This window comes from Suncus etruscus, chromosome 9 (genome assembly GCF_024139225.1).
Source record: "Suncus etruscus isolate mSunEtr1 chromosome 9, mSunEtr1.pri.cur, whole genome shotgun sequence".
Taxonomy (NCBI): domain Eukaryota; kingdom Metazoa; phylum Chordata; class Mammalia; order Eulipotyphla; family Soricidae; genus Suncus; species Suncus etruscus.
In genome coordinates, this window is record NC_064856.1 from 106075035 (window position 1) to 106100319 (window position 25285).

A 25285-nucleotide genomic window follows, 5' to 3' on the forward strand; every position below is an offset into this window, starting at 1 on the left:
TTGGGGAGTTGTTTTTGGTTTTTGTTGTTTTGTTTGGTTTGGTTGGTTCATTTTGGTTTATGATTTTTTGGCAAAACAATAGTAAATGCTGGGGAGATTAGAAAGAAAATACCTTGGACGAGAGAGAGAGAGAGAGAGAGAGAGAGAGAGAGAGAGAGAGAGAGAGAGAGAGAGAGAGAGAGAGAGCATAGCAGTAGGGAGTTTGCCTTGCACATGGCTAACCCAGGACCCACAATATTTAGATTCCTGGCAATCCATATGGACCTCTGAGCCTTTAAAAACAGTGTGTCTCTACCCATGAAGCATCCTGTCATAAGACCAACGACAGGCTCCGGGCATACTAATCATCCAACCTAAGGTCTTTATGATCCCAGGAAAAGTTCTACTCAGTTGCAGTTGTAGCAGTCAGTCTTCTGTAATTAGAAATCCTGGTTTTTGCACAGATCCTAAAGCATCTTTTAATTTTATCTCACTGTTAGTTGGCAAGGCAATAAACATGCCCTTAGAGCAAGTTGTTGCTGAGAAACTATGTTAATTTGTTTATTTATTGGTTTGGGGACCACACTCTGTAGAATTTAGAGCTTATTCCTAGCTTTATGACCAAAAATCACTCTTGATGGGTTTGGAAGACCATTTGGGTACCAGGGACCAAAGCCAGATCTGCTCTGTATAAGGCAAATGTCCTATCCATTGTACTATCACTACAGCCTCAAGCTCCCATTTTTAAGACACAAACCTTAATTACCCATTCCTTTTTAATATTGTGCCTATAAGATCCTTGCCCACATGTATTTCAAACAACTGAACTTCATTTCTGTTAACAAGGACACTCATAGAGGAATTTTCTATGACTATTAGCTCATCATTCTTTCAACTTCTACTACAGTTTTATCTTCCTCTCTATTATGGAGAGCACATAATAAAGATTCAAAAGTGCCCTTTGCTTCTTTTCTGTTGAACAGATGGTGAACTTGTGTATGTCATAGGCTAAGCAGAGTCATCAATTTTGAATTCTACCATTAATATATATAAATTTTCTGCTTTTAAAACTAAGAATGTTCTGGGAAGAGGTTGTAACTTGGTGGCAGAATACACATTTCACTTAATGAGGCCCTGGGTTTGAACTCCAACATGCAAAGATGAAAAAAAAATATTATGAATTCTGACTTCTCAGATCATCTCTCTACACTCCCTTAACTTCTTTCATGAGTACTTAAGTGTCTTCCATGAAACCTTTTCATAAAGAGACACTGTTTTGATCATTTCACCAGAACTTCATCAAACATGTTCAAACCAGATGCTCAGCAGATGGCTAGGCACACTCAATCATTAAAGAACTTTTCTTCAGAACTAGATTTTGGAAACAAGATTCAGATTCATCTACAAAGAAAAAAAAACAATGTTCATTCATTGGAAGAAATATTTATTAAATACCAATTTTGTGAACAGAAAAATCAAACCAAAACAAACAACGAATAAGTGACTATAAAACTGAGGCTACCAGAGGTAATGAGAAGGTAAATTGAAGGAAGTAGAGGTCTAATGGACAATTATAGAGAAATTCTGATACTTTGGTGATGGATACAGTGTAGTAATATAAATACTTTTTACATATTATGTGTGTATGTATATAGGCCACAGCCAATTCAGTACTTGGGATTGGATTTAACCCAGAACTTCACATTTGTTAGGCATGTGCTCTATCACTTGAGCTATTATCTGCTCAAAGCATACGTTTTAAAGGAACATGAAATTGGACCCTTAAAATATATACTCTTGTAAACTAATGTTAAATAATCTTATTAACAGAAAAAAGTCAGTAGCCAGAAAAATAGCACAAAGATTAAGGTTCATGCCTGTTATGTGGGTGCACCTTACTACAAATTTATAGGGAAACATTATTAAACACATAATGTTGTGATCCATGTTTGAGTGCTGTACTGCATGCGGTGACATAGCACTGCCAGGCATGTCCCTTTTGCAGAGATACAGGTATGTATCTGGACATGGACCCATATATGGCTTCTGAGCATCACTGAGTGTAGTTCCAAAGAAACCAAAATATAATAATAATAATAATACCTAACTACATTTTGGAAAAAAAAACTTTTTTTTTTTGGTTTTTGGGTCACACCCGGCAGTGTTCAGGGGTTACTCCTAGTTCTACACTCAGAAATCACTCCTGGCAGGCTCAGGGGACCATATGGGACACCAGGATTCGAACCATCATCCTTCAGCATGCAAGGCAAACACCCTACCTCCATGCTATCTCTCCGGCACCATTTATGAAATTGCTTTGGACCTAACAAGTGCTCAAAAGTAAGATGGCAGATTTCTACATATTAAAACTATTTCATTCCTTGGAAATGATAGATACTGAAAATGTTAAGTGGCAATCATATTCCCTTTGCATAGTATTTTAACATTTTCAGTTTGCTTTTCTGTTTATCATTTCATTCCAAAGGGATGATTGCTTTGTTTCAAAGGTAAACTAAAATAACTTGCTTCACTAATATTGTATGGTTTAGAAGTAAATCTTTGGTCATGAAGTCTGTATCTTTTTATGATATTACTGGGAAACAATAAACACACAATGTTTATTTTAATCCTTTAGAGTTTTCCTGTGTTCAATTTACTCAATGAATAAGCCTCTATCTTTAAACTCTAGTTGATTTTTTTTTTTTTTGGTTTTGGGGGGCCACACCCAGCAGCACTCAGTGTTACTCCTGGCTCTCTGCTCATAACAATGTGAAGGAATGAGGGAAGTAGAAAGCCTGTCTAGAGTACAGGTGGGGGTGTGGTGTGGAAGAAGGAGATTTGGGACATTGGTGATGGGAATGTTTTTTTGTAGATTTTTTTTCACCATTACTCCTTTATCCTGTAGAAACTGCCATGCTGGACTTTGGATCAATCATGGCATGAAAGTTTGAATAAAAGACATTAACAATTCAACTAGAGGGTCTGAGAGATAGCACAGCAGTGGGGTGTTTGCCTTGCAAGTGGCCAACCCAGGCCCAATGATGGTTCGAATCCTGGCATCCCATATGGTCTCCTTTGCCTGCCAGAAGAGATTTCTTTTTCTTTTATTAATATCTTTATTTAAACACCTTAATTACAAATATGATTATAGTTGGGTTTCAGTCATGAAAAAAACACCCTATGCAAAACAACAACCATTTTTGTAAGTTTTGATCTGGATCTCCCAACTCTGGTGAAGAACAGTAGAACAAACCCTTTGCATCCTTTCTTAATTTTTAAAACAGAAATTGTAAGATGACATCCAGATATTAACCCCAAACAAAGGAATTTCCCCCATCTTCCTCTTTCCTTTAAACCTATCCTTTTAATATATAAAAGCCCACTTGGATCATTTGACACTCCCTCTCAGGGTGGAATTTGAACTGAGAGAATAAAGTTCAGTTTGGTTTGGCATTCAGAGAGACAGAGATGATGACCAAATCATCAAACTGACTCCATAATTCTTTCTTGACTGCCTTGATTTATTAATTCTTTGTGCACACTCTGATTTTTTAGACCTGTCCACTTTGTGATAGAAACATGTCATGTGGGATGATTTCACAACCTGGGTATTTATTTTACAATTGACTAACTAATTATTTAAGAAGAGTCTTACTCATCATCATGGTGAGACAGTATTTCTGAAACTTTCACAGATAGAGTGTTCCATTCCATTTTTAATTCAAGTAGATTGACCTTCACCCCAATGTATAATCAACTGACTCTACTGGAAGTCGAGTAAAGATGGTGAAGAACTTTTGTTTCATTACAGAAATGATGATTTATTTGTACTGAATAACTGTCTTTCATTTGATGTTATTCCAGTACATTCTAACTGAGCCGCAGCATCTATAAATATTGTGGAAATCAGTTTTTATTCCCATATGCAGTGTGTTCACAATTTTAGCCTTCCAGACACATTCCAACTGTGTTTTTTTCCCTGTCTCATTAATATTACTCATTCACAGGCCAGTGATTTGTATAATATCTAACTAAATACATAAATAAACATAAGTGAATAGACACTGTAATTCTAGTATTGTCAGTTGAGTTACCAATAAATTCTATCCTGAATGAAGGTCTATTGTTTCAAAAAAAAAAAAAAAAGCAAAGACACATGACTTGCTTAGCTTGTACTTTATTGGTGTGCATGTCGAAACCTTTACATTTTTTCAGTAAATCATCTGAGCATTCTTAAGCAGAAGTTGTATCAGATTGTTGATTTTTCTCTCAGAGGCATTTTTCAACCATTTTTTCCTAAAAGAGAAAGAAAGAACAGAGGAAAAGTTGTCAGTGAAGTTCTCTTGAGATAACTTGTTAATTACTATGTAAATGTGAAAATATTACCCACTAAATGTCATTCCAACAAATGGGTAATGAATATTCCATAGTTTACTTAATTGAGTAATAATGGGTATGCTTTTGACAGTGTCCTTAGAAAGGTGTCTGATGTCCCACTGCCAGGGAATCTGCTTTCTCACTTATAAATGGGACTCAGGACTAATATGTTGGAACAGCTATGGGAGGATGAGTGTTATTTCTTTAGAGCTTTTTGCCCTCCAAATATAAAATTTCACCTTGAGTCACAGCAACTACTTATTAAGATAATACAGCACTCATAGGATTTTCTGAACCTTATCTCTGAGCCACATGTTAAGCATGTGCTGATTCCCTCTGAATTTCTTGTCTCCTCTCAGCCCTCCAGACTTCCCGTGAGTGTTCCAGTGGCTGTGTCAGGAGTGAGGCAATTTGCTATGTCAAAGTCCCAGACAAGAAGCAGAATAGTTTTGTTTCTTGCACATCACACATGTGCCTCATTGTCTCTTTTAGATAACAGGCTTGGGTAGAGTGTCAGGTTGTGACCTGTTAAGATGTCTCTGAATTATGTGCTGTGTATAATGCTCTGAGCAGATTTAGCATAGCTTGTAGCTATGGAAGTGTAATATTTCTACCTGCATGTGAAATTAGGTCATGCTGTTGAAAAAGAGCACAAAGAAAGTCTCTGCTCTGTGCCCCCAGATACATTGCTCCTGTTGTGAAACAAATAAGTACATTGCACGTATATATAATAAAGGGATTACCAAGATGCCATTCAATATCTGTCTTGTCTGAGGAGGCGAAGCTGTATGCAGACATGCCTTCAATCTCAGAGTGGAAAGTACAGCTGGCACAGGGGCATTAAATGCCCCCAGATGTAGTCTGAAGGCATTTGTTTCTTGCAGGAAAAGGCCATTCAACTGTTGCTTAAGTGCTGGACAAATGGAATTTGCATGATCTGAAATAAGAAAAGAAAATAGAACGTATGACAATAGGAAATAGATCTTTTGGCTTTGATAACCTTCGTACCTTAATCTGTTGGTGAGGTGATACCAAACATTAAATATGCTGGAGAGGAAACTATGGACATATTCTGGAAAAAGTATAACTTCAAAAAGTCAGAGGGAAGAGTGTTGTCATACACCTGTAAAATCACTTTATCTTTTTCTTTCATTTTTTTCTTAATTAGAACAAGTACCTTTAATCATGTCATTCATGACCCTTGGTGATTATGTTAATCTCTGGCTAAAAAAATATAAGGGAAAGCAGCTGAAAAAGAAGTTGGCTGGCTCTGTATGATCCAAAAATATACTCAACGTCCTATGGCTAAAATTCACATTTTCCTGTGACTCTGGTTTCTTGTGCAAAACTGCAATCTGAGATCCCACACAAGAGAAAAACTTAAAAATTCTTGGAACATAGTTGATCTGTACTGTTGACTATGTGATTGGACTCAGTAGAAACAAAAGTTTCAGCAGCAAAATTGAACTAATTCAATCACAAGTACCTGTAGTTCTATTGAGTACTGTCTATTTTGAGAGCACAGTTAAGATCTCTTAATCATAAATTCATAGACCACTAACATCACAGATCTGAGGACTCTTTTTGTTTTAAGCCTATAGCACCCGGTATTTCCAGGTGGTCTCCCATCCAAGTACTAACCAGGCCCGACCCTGCTTAGCTTCCGAGATCAGACGAGATCAGGCATGTTCAGGGTGGTATGGCCGTAGACTGAGGACTCTTTCTAATCTCATCTTTGTGACTTTTTAATAAATTGAGTCCACTTGTTAAGGAATTATGAATTTAAACTCAGCTTTAATTTTCTGCAGAGAGAAAGTTGAGAAAAACAGATATTTACTGGATCTCTTTAATTTACTTGACAGCCTTAGAGATGGCTGATAGAATCTACTAGTCTTGGGAATCATTGTCAGGTTGACTCTGTAAAGAGATGTGTAGTATTGGGGTTAAGATTAAAATTAAGGATTGACTATGTGGCTGAGTCCTGAGTTATCCAAATCTAATTCATGTACATTTTAATAGGTAAAGACCATGAGATGGTTTCATGTGAGTATACCTTAAAACTTAACATGACTGATCTTTGTTGTCTAGAATTCCTGAAGTTTTTGTAGTTTTAATATATTTGTTGTCTTTTTTGCCTAATTCACAAGTAGAAGAAATGGTTTACTGCAATATCCTCAGCACCCATATACAATTATATTGTCAGGGATAATTATTCAAAAGTACTACTGTTAATTATATAGAAAATAATACTCACCCCCATAGCAGCAAAATGCCATTGAGATCAACAGGATAGACAGGAACAGCTTCATGGTTGAAAGTTGATGTGAACAACTTTGAGTGATTGAGGAGAGAAGTGAGATGAAACTTACTCAGAAAATGGGCCAGCTCAGGGATATTTGTACCTAGAGAGCCTCCTGGCACTGCCCACAAGACAAGTGCAGATCAGAATACCTGGCTCTCAGCCATTACTTTGTCACTCTGATCTGCTGGTTTTATGGTCCAATTCACCATATCAAACATCCATAAAAGTTCCATATAATACTACTATAGTTCTTTCTGCTGTAGTTGGAAAAATTTATGCTTTGTACTTTTTCTTGTATAGTTAGTGAATTTTTGCAGCTCCTCTGAGGCTTTTTGACCAAGATACTGTGAAAATCTTATTATATTAGCAAAGTCTAGTCAGTGATAGAAGGAAAAAAACATTTTTTTTTTTGTGGAGGACTAAGAAGTGATGATGGATTTAACACTGTATTACTAATAGGCAGATACTTCGTTAGCTTATAATGCTGCCTGCTGTACCAGATGTCTCTCTGCTGCTTCAGAGGGCAAAATCCTAAGATCTCAGTAGCAATTTTGAAGGACATTCGTGATTGTCACGAGCTTAGGAGAAAACAGTGCAAAGAGGAGGATTCATTTCCAAAGTTCAAATTTTTTTCCCATATTGATAGTTTAAAATATATCATTCATCAAATCAAAAAATGTTGACACTGATTACCAGAAACAGTAATTAGTTTTTCTTGCTATTGGAATCATAGTGGCTGAGACATCCAGTACCACAACCTGAACTCATCTGGGCTCAACCTTAGACACCTAGAAAGTCTGAGCAAGTATGTAAGATTCCCTTGAACTCATAGAGATGATTTCTGAGTGTGATTCAATTCTGTTGAATATTTATGTCAACCTGAAATCTCTTAATTGGAGAGGTTAGAGAGAAATTGAAATTTTTGTGTTAAAATCGCTATCATTATTTGGATAATGTAGTCTTTGACCTACTTTTTAATGATAATTGGGTACCAATCAGGTAAATTCAAAATAACCCCAATAAAATCTTGTAGAAATTATTATTCTTTATGACAATATACCTAAAATGTTGGAAAAATGAATGAAAGCAGGAATGGGATTTGGACTAATGTTACAATAAAGTCAGATCTATTCATGTTTCTCATATCACATTAATGGGTTAACAGAAGTTACAAGACAAACTAAGAAATTCGCTTTCTTCTCAAAGTCAAACATCACAGTGAATCTGAATGTGCTTTCAGGGAATGTTTATTTAACCTCAATGTTCACAAAATGTGCTTTACATTTGGAACTGACTCCATTGGCATTATTCTATTAAGATGACATCACTTTACAAAAGTTAAAATTAATGATTCCTGTATGATCCTATACCATATTCTGTGGATTTGATTTCAAATTGTAGCTATTCAAAGGTGGAACTCAGGCTTAAGGAGGTCGTAGTGGATGGATGTCCTTTCTCTAAGTTACAAGGGACTCTAGACTTATCCACTGACTTGTAACCTCTTGACTGTAGTTGATCCTATGTTCTTTGTTTTCCACTTCTACCTCATTCTCAAAAGCATTCCTTTTCCAATCAGGAGAGATCTTGTCTGAACAGAGAAAGGATTCTGTACAAATCGTTAGACTTTATACTATAATTTTCAGCAATGCATTGTGATTCACAGAGTAAGTTTTTTTGTTTTTGTTTGTTTGTTTGTTTGTTTTTGGACCCCAAAACAGCAGTGCTCAGGAATTACTTCTAGCTCTGCACTCAGAAATCACACCTGGCATGCTTGGAGAATCATACTGGATGCCAGGATTTAAACCAACATCTATCCTGGATTGGGAGAGTGCAAGGCAAACGCCCTACCACTGTGCTATCTCTCCAGCCCCAGAGTAAGTTATTTTAGGTATCTAATTTTCTTCTTTAACTAAAAAATTTAATATCTATAGTAGATAGGGCATTCAAAAGAAAGTATAGGGATATATTTAGGTCTCACTTTTTTGACAATCCATGGTGGATTCATTCACATTGAATCTATCAACATAGAATTAGTTGATAGTATTATTCTAAATTTGATCTGTATACTTTCAAACAATCATCTGAAAAGTTTTTTTCATGTTATATCTCTAAAGAAAAACATATATAAATAGCCTCGTTTTAATAATAGATTAAGATATCTATGCACAGCTATATCAAAAGCCTTCATCTCCCCATCAGCCTGTGATTCTTTTGGCAGTAACATTTTGTTTTATCTACATAAGAAAAAATTTAAATATAAAATCTGTTTCTTCAGTGAGAGAGTACAGTGGATAGAGCACTAGCCTTTCATGAGGTCTACTTGGTTTAGATCTTCAACTACCATTTGGTTTCCTGAGCATTATTAAAAATGATATCTGAGCATAGATCTGAGTAAGCCCCGAGACTGGCTAAATGTTGTTAAAAAAATCAAAATTTATCTATTTTAAATTAAGATTCAAAATGTCTTTTCTGGTCCCATAATCAGCAGTTAGGGGCTATAGAGATTGTAAAGTGGATAAAGATCTTGGCCTTAAATGCAAAAAAACCCAGTTTTATTGTTACTCAATCCCTGGTATGCATATGATTTTATACCACTATTAGTTATAATCCTGAGCACAGAAAAGGAATAATATCTGAATAGCACCTGTTGTGGTCAGAGTAAAAATGGAACTAAAAATAAAACAGTCAATATAAAGTATATTGCAATGCCATTAAAAATTTATTAAAGCTTCACTTTTGTGTTTTGTTGAGCATGGTAGAGTCTATAGGGACCACTATGTGAGCTAATTGATAAAAACTTAGCCTTTACCCACTGCTTCTGCAGAATATATTCTTGCAGAATCCAGTGCACTGATGATGTCCTACTACAGACTGAGAGTTGCAAACTCACACCTATAGCCTGCAATAGAACATTCTGTACCATACAGTGTTTTACTCATTGTTTTGCAATTTGTATTGTAACTAAATAATCCTATGATATCTTAGTGTCTTCTGTGTTTAAACATCATGTGAAGAATAAAAAAATAAAGATCTATTTTCTTTCAAACAGAACATTCCTTGTTATTTGCCTTCCCAATTGCAGTCACTGGGAAAAAAAAGTTAGCAATCTACGGCACCACTCACATCACACACAACCTAGAATTAAGAACTATGCAACTAGAATTGACTTTAAAAGCTCACTGAGTATTCCATGACCCAGGCACACCATATACAGTCTAAGTGGACTCCAACAGCATTAGTGTGAGGGTATAATTTATCATTAGAATACATTCCTCTGACCCAGTATTTTCTGCTCTACCTGGGTAAAGTTTTTTCAAAAATATCTTATGTATCCTTAGAGCTATGTCAAGTCACTCAGAAGTCTAGGAGTAAATCAATCCTAGTAGTAGACAATTAAACTACATAAATAACTCAATATGTTGTCAGTGATGACAGGTAGGCAGGTAGCAGTTGGTTGAGCTGTGGATTTTACACATATGAAACAGATTTGGATCTCTGGAGGAACCAGGCCATTTTCCTTGGAGGGGACCTTTGTGAAGGGGCAGCAGAGATAAACGGCAACCTTGAGGAGGAAATCTGCTGCTTCCCTCCACCCACCACAGTTGATTGGGAAGCATCCAGAAAAAACTTAGACTGATGAAGTCAGCTATGAGCCAGTACATGAACACATCCCACATCCTATGAATACCAAAAGTTGGATATTAAGCTGCATCTGCAGTTATGTTTTCTGCAATGTATGGGAAATCGTCTTTACCATCTAAATTTTTGGCAGAGTGGATTCAGGCTGAAGTGAAGACTCTTACTTTTCAGGAAAGGGAAATCTGTTCACATCTTAACCAGAACTTTTGGGTTCATCGCTTTCCTTACTAAATATAATTTTAGGAAGAGTAGAGAATTTTAGTCTCTGTGATATGAGTATAGTAAAGCTTGTCAGCATTCCTATATATCATCTTCTCCACCTTTTCAAGTCTCAGAAGAAGATTATCTGTAATTGTTCAAGTGGTTAATAGTGTAAATGTCAGAAATTTGTGATTCACCTTATGCTTCCTTTATTTCTGTGTCCTCATACTCAATTTTTTTTTTTTTTTGGTTTTTGGGCCACACCCGGCGATGCTCAGGGGTTACTCCTGGCTGTCTGCTCAGAAATAGCTCCTGGCAGGCACGGGGGACCATATGGGACACCGGGATTCGAACCAACCACCTTTGGTCCTGGATTGGCTGCTTGCAAGGCAAACGCCGCTGTGCTATCTCTTCGGGCCCTCATACTCAATTTTTAAGGCTCCTATTTTATCATTTTTCCTAGATATACTATCCTTGGTGTTTTTTGTACTTGATGGGCAAATAAAGAATGCCATAGACTAAGAGACTCAGATTCTCAATACATTTTATATTCTTGCATTTTAGAAAACCAAAGAATTCCACTCTCTGTTGATTAAGATATGCACTTATAGGGGGTGTTCTTGTTATGACTGAAACCCAACTACAATTATGTTTGTAATCACGGTTTTTCAATAAAGAAATTATTAGAAAGGAGAAAAGAAAAAAATGGATCACTACCAAATTTGTAAACAAGCAATGGACAAAATTAACAAACACCCTTATTGTTATAAACTCTTAAGAGCCATTTTATCATTTTATCCATCACAATGGCTATCACTGATTCAGCTTGGTACTCAGTTTGGTATTCTGATGTTCTTCACAGAACTCTTCCCTGAGTTGATGAAGCCAGGACTTTTCAGTTACTCTTGGCTCCCCTGTGTTGCTCAGATTTCATGCTCCAATCTGCAGCTGATAATAGAGATGTAGGAAAAGCAAAGGACTTTGAACATCAGAGATTGAATCTTTTGCTCAACAAATCTTGTCATGAGCTGAAGGTCTTGTGTTGTTTAAATCTCGGTTTCGGAAAATAATAAAGGGATCCTGAGAAACCTGTCTAGAGTACAGGTGGGGGTTGGGTGGGGAGGAGGAAGATTTGGGACATTGGTGATGGGAATGTTGCACTGGTGATGGGTGGTGTTCTTTACATGACTGAAACCCAAACACAATCATGTATGTAATAAAGTTGTTTAAATAAAAAAAAAGAATGCTTGTTGTCCACATTTCTTTAAGTAAGTAAACAAGTGATTGACTTCCTTGGGACCTTTATTTTTTATCTTTTGGGTGAACTTCACCCAAATATTTTCAGTGTTACTTCAAGATATGTGCTCAAGGATTACTCTGAGTGGATTGGGAAATAAGATACTTGTGTTGGGAATACAATAAGGGTTGGTCATGTTACTCAGGATACTCTCTCTATGATATCTTCCTTGTAAGTTTTCTATAAATTCATTTTTTATTTATTTTAATTAATCAAAATTTTAAATGGCACAGGCAATAGGGCTTTTGCCTTGCACACACTAACCTAGGATGGACCTTGGTTTGATCCCTGGTATCCCATATGGTCCCCCAAGCCAGGGGCAATTTCTGAGCCTGGAGTAACCCCTGAGCATCACTGGGTGTGCCCCCTCCAAAAAAACCAAAAAATATTTAAATGTCACTGAAAAACCATGACTTATGCAGTAATTGACAGTTGAGTTTTCCTCATATAATGTTCCAACATTATTTCCACCTTCTGTGTCAACTTCTCTCCACTGGTGTTTCCAGGGTCTCTCCCCACTCCATCTGCCACCTTGGCAAGCACATTTTAATGTCTTTAAAAGGTTATTTAAATAAAATCCATCACATAGTTGACATAGTTTATCATAATACTTTTGTTTCCAGATAAGTGAAAGCAAAGTTATTGAAAAATAAATAGAAATAGAAAATTTAAAATAAAATGGTAGAGAAGAAAAAGAATGAAAGAAAGTAAAATTAAAAAGTACAGTAGGGTGTAGTGTTAGGCAAGGAACAGTAGGAGAGAGAGGCAACAAAAGGCAGCAGAACTGCATCACCAGCTTAGTCTTAGAGCAATAAATAGGTTTCTTGACCTTATTTTACAAATACAGAGGAATGTCATGTTATGCTCATAACTGATAAGTTTTTCAGACTTTCTGTTGTTTGTTGGTTAACACATCACTTCATGATCCCAATGGTATTTGCAATGGCATTGTTGTCTACAAATTTTTGAATAAACATATATAGTCATCTGTATTCAGGAAGCAATCATTTTTTTCTGAATCACATCATCAATTAATTGACACCCAGAACTTGGAAGAAAAAAGATTGTATTAGTAGTTGATCATTAGAAACGTGAATATAATTTCTGGCAATCAATGATCATTGCTCTTCTATTACATACTAGTGGGGACAAACTTTCAGAATTGCTGTGATGGGTATATGTGTTTTTAGTTCTATGAAAGTATATTCAACACATGAACTGTACCCTACGTAATATTTATAATGTCTGCTCATCTACTATCTTTTGTTGAGGAAACACACTAGGCAATCAGAATATATGGAAACTTCTGAACAACAAATACTCTCACTTAGTGTATCATATTAAACATGATATTTCTCTCTTCAGAACTGGGATTCTTCACCATGATCACTGAGACAATGTAGCTAGATTTTACAGAATTATGTAAATTGGGTCTGCACCATTGTTCATGACCTCAACTAGCACTAGCTTCTCATGTGGTGGAAAAAGATGAAGGAAAGAAATAGTTATTTTTTTTTTTTTTTTTTTTTTTTTTTTTGGTTTTTTGGGTCACACCCGGCGGTGCTCAGGGGTTACTCCTGGCTGTCTGCTCAGAAATAGCTCCTGGCAGGCTCAGGGGACCATATGGGACACCGGGATTCGAACCAACCACCTTTGGTCCTGGATCGGCTGCTTGCAAGGCAAACACCGCTGTGCTATCTCTCCGGGCCCAGAAATAGTTATTTTTAATCTTCTGTAGACTCTTTGGTTAGGCAGTAGTAAGTACTCTCTATCTCTTGATTACACGAGAGGTGGATTTCACTGCCATATATTTAGTTCATTTAAATTCCGTTGTAACCTGTTTCAATCAAGATACCTGCCTTTAGTTTATGAAAACTGATGAATGTTTGAAATTTGTAACATTACAAATACCCATCTGTTTTAAGATACAAATTTGCATGTGTAATATAGCACAACAATGATTTATGTTTTAAGAGCAAGAACACACTCTCAGAAAAATTTCTGGTGACTGGAGGGCCATTGCTGATAGATATCCAAAAAGTGTAAGTTTTTCTCCTTGGTTAGCACTGAACAAGAAGGATTTAGAGCTAGAACTTCCATGTATAAGATTTTCAAAAATCCTTTTCATCCCAAATGGTCACGATATTGAATTCAGAGAACTCTTTAATTTTTCTCTTCTAGTTCATTATTTGCATATAGGAACAAAGCAGACTTTTGTGTATTGTTTTTGTTAAAAGTTACTTTGCTAGCTTTGAGTTATTGTCTCCAAGACTTTGGTTTTTGTTTTGTTTTGTTTTGGGGCCACACCCTTTAATGCTCAGGGGTTTCTCCTGGTTATGCTTTCAGAAATTGCTTCTGGCTTGGGGGGGACCATATAGGATGCGGGGGATCAAACTGCAGTCCTTCCTAGGCTAGTGCTTGCAAGGAAGATGCCTTACCTCTTTTTTTTTTTTCATAAGATCTGGTCTACAGTCTAGTGAAGGGTTTTCCTTATAGGTCCCAAGGATAGTTCTGCCAGTCGCAGCTGTCAAAGTCAGTTTTCTGTACATAGTGCTCTTATTTTTCACTGGTTTCCATCCATTGTTAGGTGAGGTGATAAGACAACTTGGTCTTGGGTCAAGTTGTCATTTCCTCATTGTCATATCATAACTGATACAAGTTACTGCCAGAGCTGTGCTATAATTCTCCCAATGGAGTTGGTTCCTGGAGTTGTTGCCCAGAGCTATATCAGTTCTACATCTGGGATCTGGGGTTTGGAGTTGAACTGACACTGTCCAATCTCCTGGAATCTGTGTTGCATCCACATGACACATGTCCAGGATGGGAGGCACCCTAGTGTTATAAAAAGTGTGAGGTCTTATCCCTAGAAGATAAGATCTTATTTCTGTGTCTATATTTTCCCCTTATTTACTGTGCCCATACAAAAACGTATGGTTTCATATTGGATTGCTGGTGCTATTCTGGGTAAGGATGACTGGTTATACTCACAATTTCTGTGGTCCGTTTTTGATCTGCCATTTAATCCCAGGCAAGGCTTTAGTACCAAGCAGCACCAAAAATGGTAAGGATTGCAAAAATATGTATACATTAAAATAGAACAGATAAATAAACCTGTGTTTATTTATTTAAAGGTATTTAAAGACAACAGGTGATAGTTGAGTTTGAGACATGTTTTGCTGCATTATGGAACCCTATATTGTCCTTGAACTAGGGGTTTTGCTGAAGCTGATTCCGGTATCATGCAACAGTCCATAGTTTGATAGGGGCAAGAGCGGCCACCAAGCATGGGCCAGCAGGCATATTGGTTGTAGTTCTTTGTCGAGGCATGAGATGGGGACCTAGAGGTTGTCTTTCAATGAGAAGCTGGATGGTGGTCTATTGGGGCAGAAGGTCAGTTTTGGTGTCTACCCAGTTAGGAACTGAGGATAAAGAGGGTTAAATAAGGGGAAGATAATGATTCAGGGTTGGGGGATGAGGGTGCAGGAGAGACACAGGGGTGAGGGGAGAGGCAATACATGATAAAGACTATATACAATGTATAGATGGACTGTTTATGGTTTAGTCTTGGAGTCAATATAAAAAGTCACGTCCACAAAAAGACTAGAGAATAAAGGTCTATTTGAGTATTTTATCCAAATCTTGGGCATCCTGATTCCATTCCTAGGAAAAGTCTAGGATAAAGAACGTTTTTGGATAATGCTTAAAAAGTATATTTGTTTTGAAAATTAGTATTAGTAATAAACAATACAGGGGGTCCAGTATGCGTAGGGGAGGGGTTTCCCTCCTCCACCCGCCCCCCCAGGGCCCGAGTTGCCAGGGCCGGCCATGAAGACCAGTCTGGCATGGGGGGGGGGATCTCAGTCTTCTGGACCAAGTGTTCAGTCCAGGAGGCCTATGGCCTGCTGTCTGCCCAGAGACCCTGACATACCAGAAAAAGAGGGACAGCTTTCCTGGCATGTGTGCTCTGCTGGGTCCAACCGCAGACTCCTTCTCCAGTTTGAAAATGCAAAGGGGAGGGTTTCCCTCCTCCGCCCGCCCCCCAGGGTTCAAGTTGCCAGGGCCAGCCATGAAGACCAGTCTGGTGTGGGGAAGATGCCTTACCTCTAGCGCCACCGCTCTGGCCCCTGTCTCCAGGACTTTGAAGTGGACTCATTTGTGTGTTCTCTGTACTTTATCATATTATCTGCAAACAGTAATCATTTTATTTCTTTTCAAATGTCGATATTTTTTAAACATTATTGCATATATGACTTCTAATATAATGTATATAAGTTGAGACCCTGAAAACCCTATTTTGCCTGATATCTAGGGAGTGCTTTTTGTTTTTTTACCATTGAGAATGTAGGTTTGTGATAGATGGTATGGCCTAAAATTTTTTTCCATTGGTCTTTTATTGAATTTTTAAATGATAAATAAATATTGGATCAAGTCAAAACCTGTCTATGTGTCAATTGATATAAACATACAATTTTTATCTTTTCATTAATTGTGATTCTTAAATTTAATTCACTTTCATATTATCTACACCATTCACAGCTGATAATGGTCTAAGATATTTTGATATGATTTTGATTTGGCTCATTTAGGCTTTATTTTGAATTTTTGCATCAGTGTTCATCAGGAAATAGGTCTGATAATTTCTTTTTCTTGTAGTATTGCTCTCTAATTTGCATTATAGTGCAATTTTGTCATCATAATGATAGAGCAGATTCTTGTTTCTTGAATATCTTAAAAGAGTTTGATGAGGGAGGAAAGGTTGCACGTCTTTTTTGTATGCTTGAAAAAATTCACCAGTGACCCCCAACGGATGAATGATTTATTTATAATAAGTAAGAATAAAGTTATTAAAAAATAATAGAAAGAAAAAAGAAAAAATAGAGAAGAAAAAAGTTTTACAAATGAAAAGAAGTGAAATGACAATTAATTTGTTTTACCTCCAATGATATCATTAAGACATAGGTACAGGAGTATCTCCTGTGTGGAGCTTATAGTCAGAAGACAAGAGGGAGAAATAAGTGTATAATGAAGAGAGGTGCTATGTGCAATGGAAGAAAAATAGTTGTGCTAAGGAATGAGAGGATGGAGTAGTTCTGCAGAAAATAGTGTGTGCCGCAGCTGAGGATACAATAGCATGACCTGTGGTAGAGCTGGAGGCCTGGTGTTCCAGGAGGTAGACAGTGACTCAGAGGCAGTGGTTTGAGAAGAAACTGGAGAGAGCATGCAGGACCTTGTGAACAACTTGAGGTGGTAGACTTTTTTTTTGTTTGTTTTTGTTTTTGGGCCACACCCAGCAGCACTCAGGGGTTACTCCTGGCTCTGAAATCGCTCCTGGCAGGCACGGGGAATCATGTGGGATGCCTGGATTTGAACCACCCTTGGTCCTGAGTTGGCTGCTTGCATGGCAAATGCGCTACCACTGTGCTGTCTCTCTGGCCCGAGGTGGTAGATTTTTATTCTGAATGATTTAGTTGTTGCTATGTCAGCAGAAGACTTAGCCAGCTATCAGGTCATGATCCACTGTGGAGAAGGCATTGCAAGAAATACTGGCTGATAAATGAGGAAGAGAAATCACAGAAGAATCAGTGCTGGAAATCTCTTTATAGATGCTTTTGCTGATGTTGGAAGATATATTGACCATTATGCTGCTATTAAAAAGGCCTGGGATGATCTCAAGAAATATTTAGAACCCAGATGTCCTCGTATGGTATTATCTCTGAAAGAGGGTGCCCGAGAAGAAGACCTAGATGCTGTGGAAGCTCAGATTGGTTGCAGGCTTCCTAATGATTATCGATGCTCCTATCGTATCCACAATGGACAGAAGTTAGTGGTTCCTGGGTTATTGGGAAGTATGGCGCTGTCGAATCACTATCGTTCAGAGGATTTGTTAGATGTTGATACGGCTGCTGGAGGCTTTCAGCAGAGACAGGGACTAAAGTACTGTTTCCCTTTGACGTTTTGCATACATACTGGTTTAAGTCAGTACATAGCAGTAGAAGCTGCGGAAGGCCGAAACAAAAATGAAGTTTTCTACCAATGTCCTGATCAAATGGCTCGAAATCCAGCTGCTATTGACATGTTTATCATAGGTGCTACTTTTACTGACTGGTTTACTTCTTATGTCAACAATGTTGTATCAGGAGGCTTTCCCATCATCAGAGACCAAATCTTCAGGTATGTCCACGATCCAGAGTGTGTAGCAACAACGGGAGATATTACTGTTTCAGTCTCCACATCATTTCTGCCAGAACTGAGCTCTGTGCATCCACCACACTATTTCTTCACCTACAGAATCAGAATTGAAATGTCAAATGATGCACTTCCTGAGAAGGCTTGTCAATTAGATAGTTGCTATTGGAGAATAACAAATGCTAAAGGTGATGTAGAAGAAGTTCAAGGACCAGGAGTAGTTGGTGAATTTCCAATTATCAGCCCAGGTCGTGTATATGAATACACAAGTTGTACCACATTCTCTACCACATCAGGATATATGGAAGGATATTATACCTTCCATTTTCTCTACTTTAAAGACAAGATTTTTAATGTCGCCATTCCCCGATTCCATATGGTATGCCCTACATTTAGAGTGTCTATAGCTCGATTGGAAATGGGTCCTGATGACTATGAAGAATTGGAAGAGGAAGAAGAGAAGGAAGATGATGATGATTCTGCTGATATGGACGAATCTGATGACGAGGAGGAGGAAGAGGAGAGAAGAAGAGTCTTTGATGTCCCCATTCGCAGACATCGCTGCTCTCGCCTTTTTAAGCAAATTTCTTGCTGTTGGATGCTCTGTTAAATAGATTTCTGAATAATGTAAATAACTAAATTGCTCTCAGCATATAGCAGGAAAACTAGCATGAAATATTGTCTCAGGCCCTGGTTCTATGCAACACTTTTTAGGAATTGGGTTCTTTTGGTTTCACTTTGTGTTTTGAGATGAGGAATGGGGATTCTTTCTTTTACTTTTTTTGGAAGTCAATGGAAAAATAGTCTCTCGCTAAGGAATAGACATTTTTTGTTTTAAAATATTTTATACTTACAAAAAGTTGGAAAGGGGAGGAAGTTGTTTTGAATAAGGATTTAAAATGTAGTAGCAATATCTATATAAGGATAGAGAAGAACTACATGACTGATTCTGTACAAAGATTTCTTGCAGTTGTGTTATTTAGAAATGAACAGAATTTGTAATTAGGCTAATCCATTTAGTGATTCCGATATATTTTATACTCATAGGGGACTTAATGACTAAATAACTTGAATGCTGGTTGTTTGTCCTTTCTTAGACAATCTATTCTTGAATTTAAATTTTTCATCACCACAACCTTGAATTTAAATTCACTATGACCTTGATCTTGAATTTAGTCTTCAATTCTCCTGACCTTTGATTTAAAGTTTTCGCACTATGACCTTAAATTTAAAGTGCTTTAATACTACAATATTTATCATATTGTTCTCAGATGTATCATTTTTGAAATGTAGTGTGTAAAAGTATACATTCTATTATTTATTAACAAAAGATTCTTCATAATGTCTCATGTAGTCAGAGTTTGTAAATACTGCTTCTGTTATGTTTCTCCTTTATACACTTGACTGTCAAACTTTGTGATAAGTGACATGAATTTATGTTAAGATTTAGTATGTTTTCCTGAAAAGTTGATTTTTCCCCCCCCTGTAATTATATAATTGAGAGTTTGGAATGAAATCCAGGTGTCAAAATTCACATTTCAAGACAAAAAAAAAGACATAGGTACAACATTTTAATAAATTCTTGTTGCTAGCTGACCATTCTATTATTTCTATTATTCTATTGTCTCAATATTAAGTGCCCTCACCTACACATTGGTATCTAATTTGGTTTGTTGCCATTGGAACAACAGCATTAAACTAATGAATTTGTCAGGAATTCAGAACACTTTTACTGATACTGTAATTTTTGTGAAGTAGTATGTGGTGTGTGTGTGTGTGTGTGTGTGTGTGTGTGTGTGTGTGTATGGTTAGTGTTTATAGTTACTCTAAAAAAATCCCTGATGATACCACCCCAAATACCAGCATGCCTATAAGATGGTCAGATTGATGTCTCTGCAGAGGAACATCAGGAATAAACTAAGTTCATAGACAAAGTGATAATTATAGGAAATAGATGCAGCAGGTGTAGCTTTGCAGGACAAGGACTTGGCTCGCCTTCTTTTATTGAGATTACTAGCTTTCAGCTGCATGGCCAATATACCCCTGATTTTTTAAGGTTCAGTTTCCATTTCTTTCAATGAAAGAGCATGTCTATGGAGCTGACTAGATGTAAACTTTGTAAATCAAAAAGGTGGGTTCTTTTGGGGGGAAGAGTTTCTATGTTTGGGTCACACCCAGCAGTGCTCAGATGTTCCTCCTGGCACTGTGCTAAGAAATCACTCAGAGGATCAAATTGAATTCTGGGGATCAAACTCAGTCTGTCCTGGGACTGCTGTGTGCAAAGCCAATGCCTTACTACTGTACTATTGCTCGAGCAGCTCTAGATTTTTAAGTACTAATTTCCTTGTTTATGATAAATCTATAAACATCTTCTGTTTCCATCTTATTAAGTTTTGTAGGTAATATGATTCTAAGAATTTGTCCATTTTTCTAGCTTTTCCAGATAAACAAGTTAGAGTTGTTCATCATAATTATTATATTATTACTATATTATATTATATTATATTATATTATATTATATTATATTAATTATATTATAATAATACCTTGAATCTCTCTGGCACAGTTGTAAATTTTCTACTTCCTAAAAAAATCCAGTCTTTAATTTCTTTTCCTTTATATTATCCCTTTTATTCTTGTGAGTATAGCCAAAGTTTTTTCTACCTGGCTTTTTTTTTTTTAATCTAAGAACAAGCATCTGATCTCATTTGATTGGTTTCATTGCTTTTTGTATTGCTTTCTTGATGTTCACAACTTTGATTTATGCACACAAGAAAATATTACCTTTGTTTTCCGTTTTATTTAATCATTTGTGAATATTCTATGGGCAAAAGAAATACAGGGCAGGTTGTACAAGGGTGCATCCATGCAGACTGGGATAGAAGTTATTATGCTTTTATAATATCTTTTGTTTGTTTGTTTGTTTTTGGGCTACAGCCGGCGATGCTCAGGGGTTACTCCTGGCTGTCTGCTCAGAAATAGCTCCTGGCAGGTACGGGGGACCATATGGGACACCGGGATTCGAACCAACCACCTTTGGTCCTGGATCGGCTGCTTGCAGGGCAAACGCCGCTGTACTATCTCTCCGGGCCCTTTATAATATCTTTTAACATGACACCCAGCTATTAACCCCAAAGGCAATTCCCTCATCCCTTTCTTTTTCTTTCCTTTAAACTTATCTCATTGATATGTAAAAGCCCACCTGGATCACTTATCCTCCCCCACTTGCTGGATTGTATACTTAGAAAATCAAGAAAGTTCAGTTGGTATGGCATGTGGAGAGACCATGTGAGAGAAGCAAACTGACTCCACTATTCTCTTTTTACTGGCTTGGTTTCTTACTTCTTTGTGGATACACTGCTTCTTCAGACCTATCTGCCTTGGGGTAGAATCACAGCATGTGGAGTGATTTCACAACCTGTGGATTTATTTTAAAACTGGTGCCTACACAGGAACCTGAGGACTCAAGAAGTTCCCAACAATTGTGAGTGATTTGACCCTCTGTGGCAAGACAGATTTGTTCAGATGAACTGAGTGTTCAGTGCCCTTCAGTGGGACATTGGCGCACTAGGCCCCTTTACTAAATGGGTCAGAAGTAGGCAATGAAGAGGAGATAGCTGAAGACTCTGAGAAGCATTCCATATTCCAATACCCATTGCCTTCCTTTTAACCAATCTACAATCTGCAACAGCTTCTCAAGATCAATGATGGGGTAGATGTCAGAGAGAAATTACTATTGGAGGGAGACCTACAGCAGGAAGATGAGCACATTCCCAATCTAGATTCCAGCCGAGGTTCCAAAGTCCTTTCCGTCCCAGATGACCTCAGCAGCCCACTACAGAAGGAGAAGAAAAAGGTGAAGATGGAATTATAATCTGGAGAATCCAAGACCAGCTGTAGCCCAACTAATGAACTTGCAACTTGCAGAACCAACTTGCAGAACCTCCTGAAACTGTCTTTTAGGTTACTCTCTTGACCCTCTTTGCATCGGTCATTATATTGCTGGTTAAAATGTGTGCCTTACCTGTATAGATGTTAGTAGCTACTCTTGTCCTATGCCTCACTGCAAATAGATAATTATGTATCCAACACACACACATCTCATATCGGTTCGCACAGTTCTGAGGAAAAGCATGATGCTGTTAGATTTTTAATAGGTTTAATAGTTCTCAGATCTTAGTGATCAAGTGATGCTTGATTGTGCATATTAGTTAGCAACTTATTTTTAAATTATGTCTGCAAAGCATTTTCAATGTCTTTGTCTAAAGAAGGTGATGGGAAGGAACTTGATTACTATAGAATCTTATTACTGTGCTCATTATAAGAATGTTTTAGTAAACTTGTCAAACTGTATACAGATCTGCAGAAATGTTCTTATATGGTAAGGAAAGTTTATGGAAAAGGGACTCAGATGTTCTAGGCTTGTATTACAGGACTCAGTGTAAAATGTTTAAGAATTTTTAACTTAAGTGTATCTGCAGAAAGATTCTAATGTTTGAAGTTCAGAGAAATCTATTGTGATATTATAAGATATTGTGATATATATAAAATTTTGTGGTATTAGAAGAAAATATATGGAAAAGCTGATTATTTTAAGAATAATTTATACAATATAACTGTTGAGGCTTTTACAGCCTACATGTACTATGCCTATGTAAAATAATAAGCATTATATAAATTCTGACCTGGATTTTCCACCTCCTATAGAGAACAGTGGAACAAAACTTTTTTAGCCTTTTTAAATTATTTTTGAACAGAAAGAGTAAAATTGTAAGATGACATCCAGCAATTAATCAAAACAAAGGCATTTCCAAAACTTCCCCTTTTCTTTAAACCTATCTGTCCTTTTGCCATGTAAAATCCCACCTGGATCACTTGACACTCTCTCTCCTGCTTGATTTTGTACTGGGAGAATAAAGAAAGAACAATTTGCTTTGGCATGCAGAGAAACCAAGAAGGAGAAGCAAACTGAGTCCATAATTCTTTCCTGACTGCCTATAAGTGACAGATATGCAGTGTGATGGAGTTGAGTTGATCCTTTCTTCCATTCATTACTTTGAATGTGTCTCAACACTTTTTTTTCTTTACAAATCCAGATGGTGTATCTGTTGTGATTCTTACACTGTATTTGATATTTTCCTTCTTTTTTGATACTTAAAATAGCCTATATCTTTGTTCTCACCATTATTATTTTTACAATGTATCATGTCGTTTTATACTGATTTACTTTATGGTCTATTCTGGTCCTCTGAGTTGTGTAAAAGTCTTAATTTAGATTGGTGAATTTCTGACATATGTCTTCAACAAGTTGTTCTTCCCTTTATTCTTTTACCTCTCGGCTATTACTATAATTTGTAAATGATTTTTCTTGCCATTATATATGCCAACTATTTTCCACTCCATCTCATTTTAATCATGGGGAGAAAGGTACTTTGAAGGTTGGCACTATGAATACTTAGATCAAATTAGAACCTTGTGCTCAGAATAACAGTCTTTGTAAGAGAATAAGATGTGGATGAAAATAGGAGACATTTGTGTAGAAGAGCATAGACTTTGTGTGGTAACACTGCCCAAGAGCAAAGTTGGTTGGTTAGAGTTACAGTTAAGACACTGTTTAAGAGAAAGCTTTGCTTTTGTTCCATTTGGCTGCCTGATGTTGAATGTCTTAAAAACTGTGGTATTTTAATCAAGTTATTTTCCAAGAAACCAATTTGTGAACATAGGGAAGATTTAATACTGAGGTGCTGGAAACTCGAGTTATGTTTACCTTGGAAATGCGCTATGATAATACGGAGAGAGAGAACTTGATCTCATTATTTCATTTAAAATGTTCTCCTCTGGATTTTCAGAGATGTGTCTTTAGAGTGCATGAATGTGTGTGCATGCCCATTTGTATCTATGTATTGTACATATTTTTTAGAAGACTTCCATTTAAACCTCTAGAAATAGGCAAATCAGTGCCATGGGATACGGTCACAAAGTTATTAATCAATTATTTTTAGAACATCATTTTCCCAAGTAAAATTATTTTGATCATTGTAAAAGAATTCTAAAATTACTAGTTCTGAGAGTCATTGCTTGGAGTTCTCTTTCATATCATCCACAACCTTAAGAGCAGGTAATTTAGAAAATTGTGTCTAATACCAATTTTGGTAATTCTCCAATAGTGAATATAATGACTGCCTTAGAATTTTGTTTCAGATGCTTTAAATGCTCTTCAGAAGGTCTTACACATCATCATAGTGATACAGTGTTTCTGAAAGTTTCACAGATAGACTGTTTCATTTGACTAATTCAAGTAGGTTGAGTCTTCGCCCAACATTTAATCATGGATTCTATTGGAAGTAGAGGAATGATCATGGAAGGGATTATGTTTCACTAAAACTATATTTATTTCTACTAGATACCTCACTTTCATTTGATGTCTTGTTAGTTGATTATAATTTAGCTACAACATCTGTAAATATTGGGTAACCTAGATTTCATTCCCAATTGCAATGTGATAACATTTTTAACCTTCCAGATACCTTTCAACTATGTTTTTCTGTCCTCAATAATAGTTCATATAGTCCAGTAATTGGACGATTTGTAAATACATATTTTGTGATCCCAACATGTACATGTGTGAATGGACACTTTTATCTTCAGTATTGACAGTTGAGTTCCAAATAAATTATACTCCAAATGAAGACTTGACTCTATTGATTCACAAAATGAAGAAACAGCAGCTGGTTAGCTATTACTTTATTGATATACATGTTGAAACCTTTAAATTTTCCAGTGAATCACCTGAGCATTTTTAAGCAGAAGTTGCATCAGATTGTTGATTCTTCCCTCAGTGGCATTGTTCAATGATTTTTTCCTAAAACAGAAAGAATGAAAGAACAAAGAAAAGGTGTCAGTGAAGTGGTTTTAAGATAACTTGTTAACAAAGACTGTCCTCCACACTCTGGATGTAAATCATATCTCAACTAACACTGGCAAGTTAAGCTGACAAGGGCTATGCAGAAGGTGAAAATTATTCCCACTGGGGTTATTCCAATGAACATATAATCAACATGTTTCATAGTCCAATTAATTGAATGATAATGGGTATGCTTTGGACAGAGCTGCTCCCCAAAAGCTGTCTGATGTCCCATGCCACTGCATCTGCTTTCTCACTTATAAAGGGTATTTAGAACTAATATGTTGTAACAGGAATGGGAGGATGAGTGTTCTTTTATTAGAGTTTTTTGCCCTCCATTTTCACCCTGAGTCACAATACTTATTAGTAAGATAATACAGCATTTGCTGAACCTTAACTC

At 36.7% G+C, this 25285-nt stretch overlaps 1 protein-coding gene and 1 non-coding gene across 2 annotated transcripts; one reads left to right on the forward strand and one right to left on the reverse strand.

Annotated features, from left to right (window-relative positions):
• Window positions 1-5948: 5948 nt before the first annotated feature.
• LOC126019234 (5S ribosomal RNA) lies at window positions 5949-6067 on the reverse strand. The gene has a single exon (XR_007498974.1). It is a non-coding gene; the product is annotated as a 5S ribosomal RNA (ribosomal RNA).
• Window positions 6068-9997: 3930 nt separating this feature from the next.
• Window positions 9998-19511, forward strand: LOC126017669 (F-box only protein 3-like). The gene is made up of 2 exons (XM_049779713.1): window positions 9998-10007; window positions 17279-19511. Exon 2 carries the CDS (start codon window positions 17350-17352, stop codon window positions 18589-18591), a length of 1242 nt encoding a protein of 413 aa, XP_049635670.1. The 5' UTR covers window positions 9998-10007; window positions 17279-17349; the 3' UTR covers window positions 18592-19511.
• Window positions 19512-25285: the final 5774 nt, after the last annotated feature.